This window comes from Eurosta solidaginis, chromosome 4, assembly GCF_040869045.1.
Source record: "Eurosta solidaginis isolate ZX-2024a chromosome 4, ASM4086904v1, whole genome shotgun sequence".
NCBI classification, from domain to species: domain Eukaryota; kingdom Metazoa; phylum Arthropoda; class Insecta; order Diptera; family Tephritidae; genus Eurosta; species Eurosta solidaginis.
Genome location: NC_090322.1, coordinates 223,093,693 through 223,107,966, shown reverse-complemented (window position 1 = coordinate 223,107,966; position 14,274 = coordinate 223,093,693). Strand labels below are relative to the sequence as shown.

The 14,274-nt window shown below is 37.1% G+C and overlaps 1 protein-coding gene across 1 annotated transcript in view; it reads right to left on the bottom strand.

Annotated features, from left to right (window-relative positions):
• The window catches only part of stg1 (stargazin-like protein), a 66,461-nt gene extending 53,175 nt beyond the window's left edge, over positions 1 to 13,286 (bottom strand). The window contains exons 1-2 of the mRNA XM_067784839.1: positions 12,048 to 13,286; positions 1,364 to 1,539 (exon numbers count right to left, since the gene is read on the bottom strand). Of these exons, the coding sequence (XP_067640940.1) occupies positions 1,364 to 1,539; positions 12,048 to 12,997 (1,126 nt within the window). The 5' untranslated portion in view covers positions 12,998 to 13,286. The remainder of the gene's footprint in view (positions 1 to 1,363; positions 1,540 to 12,047) is intronic.
• Between the last annotated feature and the right edge of the window lie 988 nt (positions 13,287 to 14,274).

Below are 14,274 nucleotides of genomic sequence, written 5' to 3'. Positions count from 1 at the left end.
CGGCCATAAGGTCAATCGGCGTTATTACCACTTTGAATGACCATAAGTTTGATTGAAACTTTGCACACGTATCAGGGCTCGATGACAATGCATTAATGTGATGGTGTGGTGACATAAGGTCAACGGCCATAAGGTCTATTGGCCTTATTACCACTTTGAATGGCCATAAGTTTGATTGAAACTTTGCACACGTATCAAGGCTCGATGACAATGACCCATCTGCTTCTTATTAAAAAGTATGCGAAAAATTTAATTACAAAACAACCGCACCAAAGATAAGAACTTGACACAATTACATTTAGGGTTTCTATGCAGATATTTGGAAATTTTAACAGAATCAGCCGAGTGCATTCGGAGGACATAGACTAGGCTTTGTTTTATAAATCAGCTAAAAAATTTGCATAAAATATGGTGGAGCATTTAACCTTACCTAGTGCACAAATATGTATATGTATATAAATATACAAACATGCGAAAACATATTAATTTTCTATAAAAGTTCTAGCAGAAGAGTATGTCTCATGAGACGTACGCGGTTTCAATCGGCTTTGCTGCATGAATAGGTTTGTATGTGATGCCGCTCACAAACTGAAATGAAAATGCGTACAAGCTTTAGGTAGGCATGCATTCGCTAGCTGGGCGTTTTCATTATTTGATCTAAATTAAAAATGTAATCGGTTGGAATGGTCTCGCTGAACGCATATTTGAACGTTAGGTTCACAGCGAACACACACACAAACAGCATTTACTTAAAAAAAAAAACTAAATATCTTAGTAAACTTTCAGAAAAAAGGAGTCCAAAATCGGAGTGTTTACGCTGTTTATGAACTCATTTAGGCGTCTAATATGGGTGCGATTTCCATCTTGTTTTGATCGTCCGATAGAAGACTTTTTTCATATATTATGCTCACAAGAATAGGAGCCATATATGTTACACATCGTTTTCACAAACAACTCAGTTCCAGCACTTATTCGACCCCGAAAATATTCCTTTTTGATACATTGGAAAAATGGTCATAGCACCGAGGAATTCCCTAGAGCAAATTTCCATATATACATCTCGACACTTAAATTTTGTTTAAGCAACTTATTATAGTAGAAAAGAACCAGCTGTTCCCTTTTTTGATGCAGAACGAAAGTAATTATTTCAATTTTGATTTGTAGCTGCAAAAACTACAATTTGATGATTTTTTCAACATTTTGGTTAATTGTGCCGTCCTTGTTAAAGATGCCTTGCAATTTTATCAAAATTAATCATTTCACAGAGCTGAACTATTTAACAGTTAAATCTCATACCAGCTCTATGGTTATTTTGCAACTCGACTGCAAATAGATTTCATAATTCATATAATGTGCAAATTACCTTGCAAAGCCGTACATAATATCCATAAGCTTGATTTCGTATATTTTGTAATGTAAGCGCCATCGTCCATCATATTAAAATTAGCAGTGCCATTGTAATTGGCATTTGGAAGCTTTTCTTCGGTGAAAAGCCATTGTGGTCCGGCGATAGCGGCTATTACTATAGCAACGGATATGCTGCAACAAAGAAAAGTGAAAAAAAGTAAATTAGATATTTATTACAAAAACGAAAACTATGTAAATAAAAGTGTACATAAATTCAGATTTTGGTAGAATTTTATTAATTAATAATACCAATTAGTTTGCTAACCAGTTGCTTTTTTAATGCAGTAACGGATCAAAGGATTTGCATGGTAGTCAGTGACAGTAAATAATTAGTAAAATAATTAAAATTTTGATCGGCTTATATGGATCCTCGGCCAAACAAATAGTTGATAATTTGCCGCTTGTTAACGTAGCTTTTGAAAAACTGACGAATAGTATAATTCTGGTGGAGGTAGACTTACAAGGTCTGATGCTATCTTTGATATGATGCAATCAGATTTTGAGCTTAATATTTTGAATCGGGCAGTTCAAAAATGTTTATATTGAAGTGCAAATAATAAAACATATACAAAATTAAGTGTACACTGAAAATTTTTTAAATTGAAAAAAAAAAAAAAAAAAAATAAAAAAATAAACAAAAAAAAATTATTTTAAATGTTTAAAGAATTTTGATGGTCCCGTTAATGAATAAATTTTAAAGTAAAATTTTCCTCAGTGATACAATATCTTAGAAAAATTTTTTCTTGTCAGTTTGTTAGTGTCATAATACAGAAGTGCTTTGGCTTGCTATAAGTATAAAGGGGTCTACTTTGAATAACCAAGAGAGAATCTCCTCTGTTGTGTGTCTATTATCTTTTCTTATCTTGCTTTGACCTTGAGCGACACTAGTTAATGGTATCCAATCGGGACCAAAATTTAAATGTGATATTTTTGGTCTGGTTATTGTCATCTGAAGAAGTGAAACTGGAAATAAATTTATATCATTTATAAGGACCACCCTAATGTGAATATTTCCTGTGTGCGTGTGTATGTTGCTGAACTGCTCCTAAGTGACTGCGACAATCTTAATGAGATTTTGTGTGTTTGCTCAAGAGGATTCGAAAATCGTTTTCATTCCCAATTTGACCCATGTCTTTTCTGGGAAGAAGACCAGGGACCGACCTTTTATAAAAATCTTATTCATGTTGCAATTTTTTTTAAGTTTGGTACAAATGTTCCTCTTTGACTTGCTTAATATTTGAAGCCTTTTTTTCCGACAAGTGGTGTGAGTTGCTTGAAACTTATTTGTTAGGCAGCCCTTCAAATAAGTTAATTTTTGGCATACTTTCCGGAAAGTTGATTTGGGCTGACCTATTCACGAAAAATCGTACGGCTGATGCGATTTGCTTGAAACTTCCTTGCGGATAAAGTGGGTGACAATCACGCAAAGCTTTACATAGGCTGATATTTGGTATATTTTTCTGGGAAAGTGGGAGAAGTTGTGCCTTTTGAAGAAATCTTATTTGTAGTTCGTTAGGAAGATTGAGAGGAAGGGTAAGAGGAAGATGGAAAGGTAAGGAGAGTGGAACGTGGACAGCCTAATGGAGAGGTAAAGTGAAAGGAAAATTAGCAGGAATGGGAGGAGCACGTGGTCAGGACGGAGGAGAGGAAAAGGCACAGGGAGAGACATGATCAGAAGGTGAGGGTTATACAGCAGAGATGGGGTAAGGGATAGCGAAAGTGGGGAGTGCAGTGGATGAGGAAGTGAGGATACAGGCACAGAGAGAGAGCTGAAGGGAAATTAAGAGTTATAAGGGTAAAGTTAGGAAAAGAGAGAAAGAGAAAAAGTGGGAGAAAACGGGAGAGAAAAGGCTTTGGAGAGCAAATGAGAGAAAGGACAGTATTAAAAAAAAAAAAAAAAAATAAATGTAAGCTGCGATAACCTCCGAAGAGATCTAAGGCCGAGCTTCTCTTCCAATTTGCGTCGTGCTCCTCTTGGTTTTCCCTACAAATTGGCCGGACGGGACCTACATGTTTTATGCCGACTCCGAACGGCATCTGCAAGGCGGAAGAGTTTTCACTGAGAGAAATGCACTCGGAGCGCTTGCCAGACACTGCCAAGGGGCGACCCCGCTTAGAAAAATTTTCTTCTAATTGAAAAACCTTATTTCTAAAGTTTTTGATGTTGCTTTGCCCGGGATGTGAACCCAGGGCATACTATGTGGTAGGCGGAGCACGCTACCATCACACCACGGTGGCCGACAGTATTAGAACTATAACTTAATAAAGTGGACTTTACAAATAGCGCCTAATGTGTGGTATTACTTGAACTGCTGCAACATGCGCCGTGTGTATTTTTATATATATTCAAAGCAATATTTCATCTAAGAAGCCAGAAAAAAATTGTTATGCCCAACAAGGCATTTTCGTGCACACATATCTATGTACAACGAGGTAATTTAAATGAAGTGAATGTAATTAATAACTACCATCATATATGGGTTATGGTTTACAAAATGATGTAATATAAATAGTTGAAATACAAAACGAATGGACAATAAATTATGCATCATAAATTTCAACAACACTGATAAAAAGGTAAATAAACATTACACATATATCGTTAGCTTGATTTTGAAAGGTCCTAGTCAACAAATTTAAAATTTTACTGGAGAAGCAACAACCAAATATTTTCACATGCACTGCACGTGGATATGACTATTCAACTATATGACTATTGTATTAGAGTATCTCACCAAAACCTATGAACACCGTAGTTTGGTTAGGGCTTTGATGAATCAAGTAAACGATATTTATATTTTATTATCAGAAAATAAACGTCATACCTTATTAAAAATTAAATGCGTTCAATAACAAACAATGCATAGCAAAAAAAAAAAAACAAGTAAGGAAAGCAAAGTTCGGGTGTAACCGAACATTACATACTCACCTGAGAGCTATGGAGACAAAATAAGGGAAAATTACCATGTAGGAAAATGAACCTAGGGTAACCCTGGAATGTGTTTGTATGACATGTGTATCAAATGAAAGGTAGTAATGAGGGTTTTAAAAGGAAGTGGCCTTAGTTGTATATGTGAAGGCGTTTTCGAGATATCGACCAAAATGTGGACCAGGGTGATCCAGAACATCATCTGTCGGGTACCGCTAATTTATTTGTATATGTAATACCACGAACAGTATTCCTGCCAGGATTCCAAGGGTTTTTGATTTCGCCCTGCAGAACTTTTTCATCTTCTTCTACTTAATATGGTAGGTGTAACACCAATTTTACAATGTTTTTTTCTAAAGTTATATTTTGCGTCAATAAACCAATCCAATTACCATGTTTCATCCCTCTTTTTCGTATTTGGTATAGAATTATGGCATTTTTTTAATTTTTCGTAATTTTCGAAATCGAAAAAGTGGGCGCGGTTATAGTCGGATTACGGCCTTTTTTTTTTAAAGTCGGCGTGGTCGTTCTCCGATTTTACTAATTTTCTTTAAGCATACATATAGTAATAGGGGTAACGTTCCTGCCAAATTTCATCATAACATCTTCAGCTTTTGCTAAATTACAGCTTGCAAAACTTTTTAATTACCTTCTTTTAAAAGTGGGCAGCGCCACGCCCATTGTCCAAAATTTTACTAAGTTTCTATTCTGCGTCATAAGTTCAACTCACCTACCAAGTTTCATCGCTTTATCCGTCTTTGGTAATGAATTATCGCACTTTTTGTGTTTTCGAAATTTTCGATACCGAAAAAGTGGGCGTGGTTATAGTCCGATTTCGTTCATTTTAAATAGCGATCTGAGATGAGTGCCCAGGAACCTACATAGCAAATTTCATCAATATACCTCAAAATTTTCTCAAGTTATCGTGCCAACGGCCGGACGGACGGACGGACGGACATGGCTTAATCAAATTTTTTTCGATACTGATGATTTTGATATATGGAAGTCTATATCTATCTCGATTCCTTTATACCTGTACAACCTACCGTTATCCAATCAAAGTTATTATACTCTGTGAGCTCTTCTCAACTGAGTATAAACAAGTAAGTAAGGCTAAGTTCGGGTGTAACCGAACATTACATACTCAGCTGAGAGCTTTGGAGACAAAATAAGGGAAAATCAGCATGTAGGAAAGTGAACCTAGGGTAACCCTGGAATGTATTTGTATGACATGGTTTTCAAATCGCGTTAACGGACAGACGAACGGACGGACGGACATGGCTCCATCAAATTTTTTGTCGATACTGATGATTTTGATATATGGAAGTCTATATCTATATCGATTCCTTTGTACCTGTACAACCAACCGTTATCCAATCAAAGTTAATATACTCTGTGAGCTCTCCTCAACTGAGTATAAAAAAAAAAACAAGTAAGGAAGGCTAAGTTCGGGTGTGACCGAACATTACATACTCAGTTGAGAGCTATGGAGACAAAATAAGGAAAATCACCATGTAGGAAAATGAACCTAGGGTAACCCTGGAATGTGGTTGTATGTGTATCAAATGGAAGGTATTAAAGAGTACTTTAAGAGAGAGTAGGCCATAGATCTATGGATGGACGCCATTTAGGGATGTCGCCATAAAGGTGGACCAGGGCTGACTCAAGAATTTGTTTGTACGATATGGGTATCAAATGAAAGGTGTTACTGAGTATTTTAAGAGGGAGCGGGCCTTAGGTCTATCGGTGGACGCCTTTTCGAGATATCGCCATTAAGGTGGGCCAGGGGTGACTCTAGAATGTGTTTGTACGATATGGGTATCAAATGAAAGGTGTTAATGAGTATTTTCAAAGGGTGTGATCCTTAGTTCCATAGGTGAACACCGTTTCGAGATATCGCCATAAAGGTGAACCAGGGGCGACTCTAGAATGTGTTTGTACGATATGGGAATCAAATGAAAGGTGTTACTGAGCATTTTAAGAGGGAGTGGGCATTCGGTCTATAGGTGGACGCCTTTTCGAGATGTCGCCATTAGGGTGGGACAGGGGTGACTCTAGAATGTTTGTACGATATGGGTATCAAACGAAAGGTGTTACTAAGCATTTTAAAAGGGAGTTGGCATTAGGTCTATAGGTGGACGCCTTTTCGAAATATCGCCATTAGGGTGGGCCAGGGGTGACTCTAGAATGTGTTTGTACGATATGGGTATCAAATGAAAGGTGTTAATGAGTATTTTCAAAGGGAGTGATCCTTAGTTCTATAGGTGGAAAGAAGCCTTTTCGAGATATCGCCATAAAGGTGGACCAAGGGTGACTCTAGAATGTTTGTACGATATGGGTATCAAACGAAGGGTGTTACTGAGCATTTTAAGAGGGAGTGGGCATTAGGTCTATAAGTGGACGCCTTTTCGAGATATCGCCATTAGGGTGGGCCAGGGTGACTCTAGAATGTGTTTGTACGATATGGGTATCAAATGAAAGGTGGTAATGAGTATTTTAAAAGGGAGTGATCCTTAGTTCTATAGGTGGACGCCTTTTCGAGACATCGCCATAAAGGTGGACCAAGGGTGACTCTAGAATCTTTGTACGATATGGGTATCAAACGAAAGGTGTTACTGAGCATTTTAAGAGGGAGTGGGCATTAGGTCTATAGGTGGACGCCTTTTCGAGATATCGCCATTAGGGTGGGCCAGGGGTGACTCTATAATGTGTTTGTACGATATGGGTATCAAACGAAAGGTGTTACTGAGCACTTTAAGAGGGAGTGGGCATTAGGTCTATAGGTGGACGCCTTTTCGAGATATCGGCATTAGGGTGGGCCAGGGGTGACTCTAGAATGTTTGTACGATATGGGTATCAAACGAAGGGTGTTACTGAGCATTTTAAGAGGGAGTGGGCATTAGGTCTATAAGTGGACGCCTTTTCGAGATATCGCCATTAGGGTGGGCCAGGGTGACTCTAGAATGTGTTTGTACGATATGGGTATCAAATGAAAGGTGGTAATGAGTATTTTAAAAGGGAGTAATCCTTAGTTCTATAGGTGGAAGCCTTTTCGAGATATCGCCATAAAGGTGGACCAAGGGTGACTCTAGAATCTTTGTACGATATGGGTATCAAACGAAAGGTGTTACTGAGCATTTTAAGAGGGAGTGGGCATTAGGTCTTTAGGTGGACAACTTTTCGATATATCGCCATTAGGGTGGGCCAGGGGTGACTCTAGAATGTTTGTACGATATGGGTATCAAACGAAAGGTGTTACTGAGCATTTTAGGAGGGAGAGGGCATTAGGTCTATAGGTGGACGCCTTTTCGAGATATCGCCATTAGGGTGGACCAGGGGTGACTCTAGAATGTGTTTGTACGATATGGATATCAAACTAAAGGTATTAATGAGGGTTTTAAAAGCGGGTAGCCCTTAGATGTATATGTGAAGGCGTTTTCGCGATATCGACCAAAATGTGGACCAGGTGATCCAGAAAATCATCTGTCGGGTACTGCTAATTTATTTATATATGCAATACCACTAACAGTATTCCTGCCAAGATTCCAAACCCTGTTGATTTCGCCTTGTAGAACTTTTTCATTTTCTTCTACTTAATATGGTAGGTGTCACACCCATTTTACAAAGTTTTTTCCAAAGTTATATTTTGCGTCAATAAACCAATCCAATTACCATGTTTCATCCTTTTTTTTCGTATTTGGTATAGAATTATGGCATTTTTTTCATTTTTCGTAATTTTCGATATCGATAAAGTGGGCGTGGTTATGGTCGGATTTCTGCGATTTTTTATACCAATATAAAGTGATTTCAGATAAGTGCGTGGACTAAGTTTAGTAAAGATATATCGGTTTTTGCTCAAGTTATTGTGTTAACGGCCGAGAGGAAGGCCAGACGGTGGACTGTGTATAAAAACTGGGCGTGTCTTCCACCGATTTCGCCCATTTTCACAGAAAACAGTTACCGTCATAGAGTCTATGCCTCTACCAAATTTAAGAAGGATTGGTAAATTTTTGTTCGACTTATGGCATTAAAAGTATTCTAGAAAACTAAATGAAAATGGGCGGAGCCACGCCCATTTTGAAATTTTCCTTTATTTTTGTATTTTGTTGCATCATATCATTACTGGAGTTGAATTCTGACTTAATATACTTATATACAGTAAAGATATTAAATTTTTTGTTAAAATTTGAATTTAAAAAAAATTTTTTTTAAAAAGTGGGCGTGCTCTTCTTCCAATTTTGCTAATTTTTATTTAGCACATATATAGTAATAGTAGTAACGCTCCTGCCAAATTTCATCATGATATCTTCAACGACTGCCAAATTACAGCTTGCAAAACTTTTAAATTACCTTCTTGTAAAAGTGGGCGGTGCCACGCCCATTGTCCAAAATCTTACTAATTTTCTATTCTACGTCATAACATCAACCCACCTACCAAGTTTCATCGCTTTATCCGCCTTTGGCAATGAATTATCGCATTTTTTCGGTTTTTCGAAATTTTCGATATCAAAAAAATGGGCGTGGTTATAGTCCGATATCGTTCATTTTAAATAGCGATCTGAGATGAGTGCCCAGGAATCTACATACCAAATTTCATCAAGATACCTCAAAATTTACTCAAGTTATCGTGTTAACGGGCGGACGGACGGACGGACGGACGGACGGACATGGCTCAATCAAATTTTTTTTCGATCCTGATTATTTTGATATATGGAAGTCTATATCTATCTCGATTCCTTTATATATGTACAACCAACCGTTATCCAATCAAACTTAATATACTCTGTGAGCTCTGCTCAACTGAGTATAACAAGCGCGTTGTTTTATTAGAAACAAACTAATCACATGCAAACATATCCGTACCACCTGAAAATACGGATACCCTTGCGTATACGTAACATTTTTTGTTCCTCGTGTTTAAGTTGATATGTTCTCAAAAAATTTTAATTTTAAAAATATTTGAATCCATCCCGTTCCAAAATATCTGAATAAAGACGAATTTTTAGAAAGGCCCTGAAACTGACTTCGCTTAAATCTCTGAGGTCTGTATTGGAGTGAAATTCACTCATATAAATAAATAAATACAAGCACAGATTATCTCCGAAGCAAATTTAGGCAGATATTTTCTTTAAATTTGCGTCATGCTCCTTTTTAATTTCTTCCAAAAATTGGCGTTACGGTACTTACATCTTTTACGCCTTCAAACAGCATGTATTTTCACTAAGAAGCTTTTCATGGCAGAAACACGTTCGGAGTTTTTGCCAAATCACTGCCGAGGCGCGGGTCAGCTTAGAAAAACTTTCGTTTAATTGAAAAAACTTGTTTCTAAATTTGTGGTAGGCGAAGCACGCTACCACCACAGCACGGACTTCGATATACTTTCTTATGTGTATGGGCTGGGGAAACAGCAGCTTACTGGCTAAAGTTATAGCTAAGTTGTACTTGAGAAGCTGGTTGGTTTATGTTGCATAACTAATACGGCCATGTGAGTTTGCAGTCAAAACTTCAATAGAAAAATTTACACACGGCCATGGTTATTAAAACATGTTTCGGTATTTCAATTCTTTATAAGCTAGATTTTAGGGAGCTGAGTTTTGACCTCGAAATCTCCAACATCCGTACATAAATCCAACTAGTGTAATGGCAGATGCCTCTATCTTCTCAGCCATATGAATGCCAATCTGCACGATTTGTAATTAGTCTCTACATAGACTTTTTTCTCGAAGTGTTCGCGAAATTACTAGCCCTTAGGAGAAATAGGTGAAGCAGAAAACCGAGAGTATAAAAGCATCGCAAGCTGATGAATCAGAAATCAGTTTGATTTAAATACGCTTTTGTGAAGTACGTGATATTGAAATATAATTGTACTACTCCCAAGGTAGACTAAATAAAGACCATATTGCAATACTGAATATTGTAGTTATTTATTCGACAGTTCAGCGATGCGAACGTCAGCAGAAGGTGCAAAATAATCGGAATTCCCCCGAATTCGTTACAATATCAAGTTTCGTCACTTCATCGGTCTTTGATAATGAGTTTTTTTGAAAATTTGTATATGTGTAATAACTAGGACAACGTCCATGCCAAGTTTCAATATGATATCTTCAACGGCTATTGATTTACGATTTAAAAATTTTATATTTTTTCTTTTCTAAATGGAGGCAGTGCCACGCCCATTTTTGAAAATTTCAGTTTTTAGTCATAAACTCAACGAACATATCAGGTTCCAGCACCTTATCATATTTATCTGCCTTTGGTAATGAGTTGCGGAACTTTTCCCATTTTTCAAATTTGCGATATAAATTTTTTTTAAAGTAGTCGTTTTTTTATTTTTTCTTTTCTAAATGGAGGCAGTGCCACGCCCATTTTTGAAAATTTCAGTTTTTAGTCATAAACTCAACGAACATATCAGGTTCCAGCACCTTATCATATTTTTCTGCCTTTGGTAATGAGTTGCGGAACTTTTCCCATTTTTCAAAATTACGATATAAATTTTTTTTAAAGTAGTCGTGATCGCTGACGATTTTATTAACTTTCATAAGATTAGTGTATACTGGTAAGGTAAACTTTCTTTGCCAAATTCCAATATGATTTCTCCTACGACTAAGGAATTATGGCTGCAAAATGTAAAATTTTCTTTTTCTAAATCTAAGTGGTGCCACGCCCACTTTCGAAAATCTTTGCAAATTTCTTTTTCTTGTCACGTATTTAATTTCATGAGTTTATCTCTCTTTTGTAATGAATTATCATATTATTTACATTTTTCGAAATTTTCGATATTGAAGAATGGGCGGGGATTTCGTGAGATTTCGCCTATGCTTGAAAGAGATCTATTTTAGGGCCATATAAACCAGTATTTCAAATTTCGTACAATTGTTATTCAATCAAAGATATTATACCCTTTTGTGCATGTATGCGTTGGGTATAAAAAAATTGTATGAACCCGAGCTACTGGCATATGTTGATCGGATCTGCCCTTCATCTTCTCTAAACTAAAAAGGCGTTTGAGAGTTGATTTCTCGCTTGAAGAACAAAAACAGTGCTTTATAACACCCTTTTTACTCTCGCCAGAATTAACGTCGTGGTGGTAGCGGTGTAGGCAGATAATGCAATTTCTTTTCTTTCCTTTCCTTTCCTTTCCTTTCCTTTCCTTTCCTTTCCTTTCCTTTCCTTTCCTTTCCTTTCCTTTCCTTTCTGTTCCTTTCCTTTCCATTCCTTTCCTTTCCTTTCCTTTCCTTTCCTTTCCTTTCCTTTTCTTTTCTTTTCTTTTCTTTCCTTTCCTTTCCTTCTTTTTCCTTTCCTTTCCTTTTTTTCATTTCCTTTCTTTTCCCTTCCTTTCCTTTCCTTTCCTTTTCTTTCCTTTCTCTTGCTTTCCTTTCCTATCCTTTCCATTCCTTTCCCTTCCTTTCCTTTCCTTTTCTTTTCTTTTCTTTTCTTTTCTTTTATTTTCTTTTCTTTTCTTTCCTTTTCTATCCTTTCCATTCCTTTCCCTTCCTTTCCTTTCCTTTTCGTTCCTGTCCTTTCCTTTCCTTTCCTTTTCTTTCCTTTCCTTTCCTTTCCCTTCGTTTCGTTTCGTTTCCTTTCCTTTCCTTTCCTTACCTTTACTTTGCTTTCCTCTTCTTTTCTTTCCTTTCCTTTCCTTTATTTTCGTTTCCTTTCCTTTCCGTTCCTTACGCTTACTCTTGCCTTACTCAAATACATTTTTACTCACCTTGCAGCAACAGGTGTCAATATCCACAAATAACCGCCATTACTATAACGCTGAGCAGTAGTATAACCATATTGACGTTTACGTTGTTGTTGGTATTGACTTATCCGACCACCTGGTCTTGTAACGAGAAATTCACGAGTACTATTATGCATTTGATGTGGTTGAATGCCATTTAATTTGTTAGAATTCGAATATGTACTACTACTTAAATCACCATTCATATCACTCGACAACGATGAATTGTTTTTGTTCACATTATGGTCTTTTGCAGCTATCGAAGTCATATTACCAGAAATTGTGCGAATTACTCCGGATGCACCAATACCATTCATATTTCTAGCATTGTTGTTGCTGTTGCCACTAGTGTTGCGCTGTGGAAATGCGGTGATTGTTGATGGGGGTTGTACGCGTGGAAGTGTGCCATAAAGCGATTGCTGTGATTTAAGTTGTTGTTGTTGTTGGAATTGTTCTCTACGTCCAGCCTGTGTGAGGCTACCACCAAAACTTGCTCGTTCAATTGAAGCCGTTGCGGTGAGTTTATGTGGTTGCTGCGTATGATTTTGCAACATAGTCGCTTTTGTTATGTTGCAATATTGCCTTATACTCGCATTGCTGTTGTTATTGTTTTTTTGAAGGCTATTGCTGTTGCTGCCGTTGTTGTGGCTTTGGAAATCTGTATGTTGCGGTGTATCCTTTAAATCGTCAACTTTGTTGTCTGTGATTATGTTATTGGCTTTGGTTGTTGTTGCTATAGTTGTAGTTTTGATAGCATTAGTTAAATTTGATGTGTTAATTAATGTCTGCTGCTGTGACTGATGAAGTTTTTGGTTATGTGATGTTTGTTGTTTTTGTTGTTGTTCAACACCATTCCCTTGAATGTGTGGTTGTTTGGCTGAATTCGAGTTGTGCGAAACACGAAATACATTTGGAACTGTGGAATGCTGGCGCATAATAATAATGTAATTAAAACACTTTCGTATGGCGTTTAATTTGTATAAATTTCTATGTTTATATGTTGATCTTGTAAACTTTGTAGTGCTTGGTATTATTCGGTCACTTTATTATCTTTGTTATGCTGCAAACCATTAATATTCGAAAACTATTTTTACATAAACAAAATGCACTCAAATTATGGTTAACGTGACATTGCTCAAAACTTTGAAATATTTATTCTTGTTGCTATTTAAAGCGACTACGCAAGTTCTCGGTTTGCATGTAAAGCGGACGCTAGCAGTTTGGTTTTTTAATTGTTATTAATTTCACTTATTTGTTGTATTGTTTGTTTTGGAAGAGTGTACAGTGGTCGATTAGCCACCGCTATCACCGAAATTTTTAGTTTTTAAAGTTGCAAGTTGGCCGTAAAATTCACTAGACGTGTTAGCAAGCCCTTTTTAGAAAGCTGACAAAATTTTCAAATTGACATCAGCACATATACTTGTTGGGGATAAAATTTTGTTGGTATTAGTGTGTCATTAACGTGGTCCTTAGCAGCAAGAATCGGTTTTCCATGCAAAGCAGTATAAAATTTATTTATCAAAAATTAGGATAAAAAACCTCTGTTCTCTCAGCAAATGTAAGAAATTTTCCAGCACCTATGCCGTGATCAATCGTTTTCTTCTTCAACCCGTACTTCCAACATTTAGCAACTAGGCTTAATTTGAAAGTATTTAACGCCAAAAGATATTGTTCAATCAGAAATCCTATCATGAGAGTACAGTAATCTCCTTTTGAAAGGCTGTAAGACCTACGCATGCTACTCGACACTTTACAGCCCCGCTCTTGGGTTCGCGCCATTCCCGTTTTTTCGATCATGTGCAACTCTAGCATTCTCTTAATCTCGCTCAATACTATTGGAACATAAACGATTCATGCTTGGCGAAATTGGTTCTTTTTATGTAGCTCATCAGCGTTTTCATCAGCGTCTATTCCCATTGGTCATTATTGATTATTGCTTCGCGCTATCCCGATTCTTTCCAGGGATTGCTTACACTCTAACACACATATGAATGTGGTGCGAGAGAGATTATTTACTTAGCTGCTGCTTGCCTGTCAATATAAAAGCAGACGCGGATGCGGTTAAACTATTTTTTTGCAGTATTTCCCCTGCTTTGGTTACGGCCAATATCTTAGCCTGAAAAATACTGCAGTGATCGGATCAGCAGACCTTACTCCTTGCAGTGCTTTGGGACCATCGTTGTATACGCGCGCCTTTTCTGCCATTTGGGCA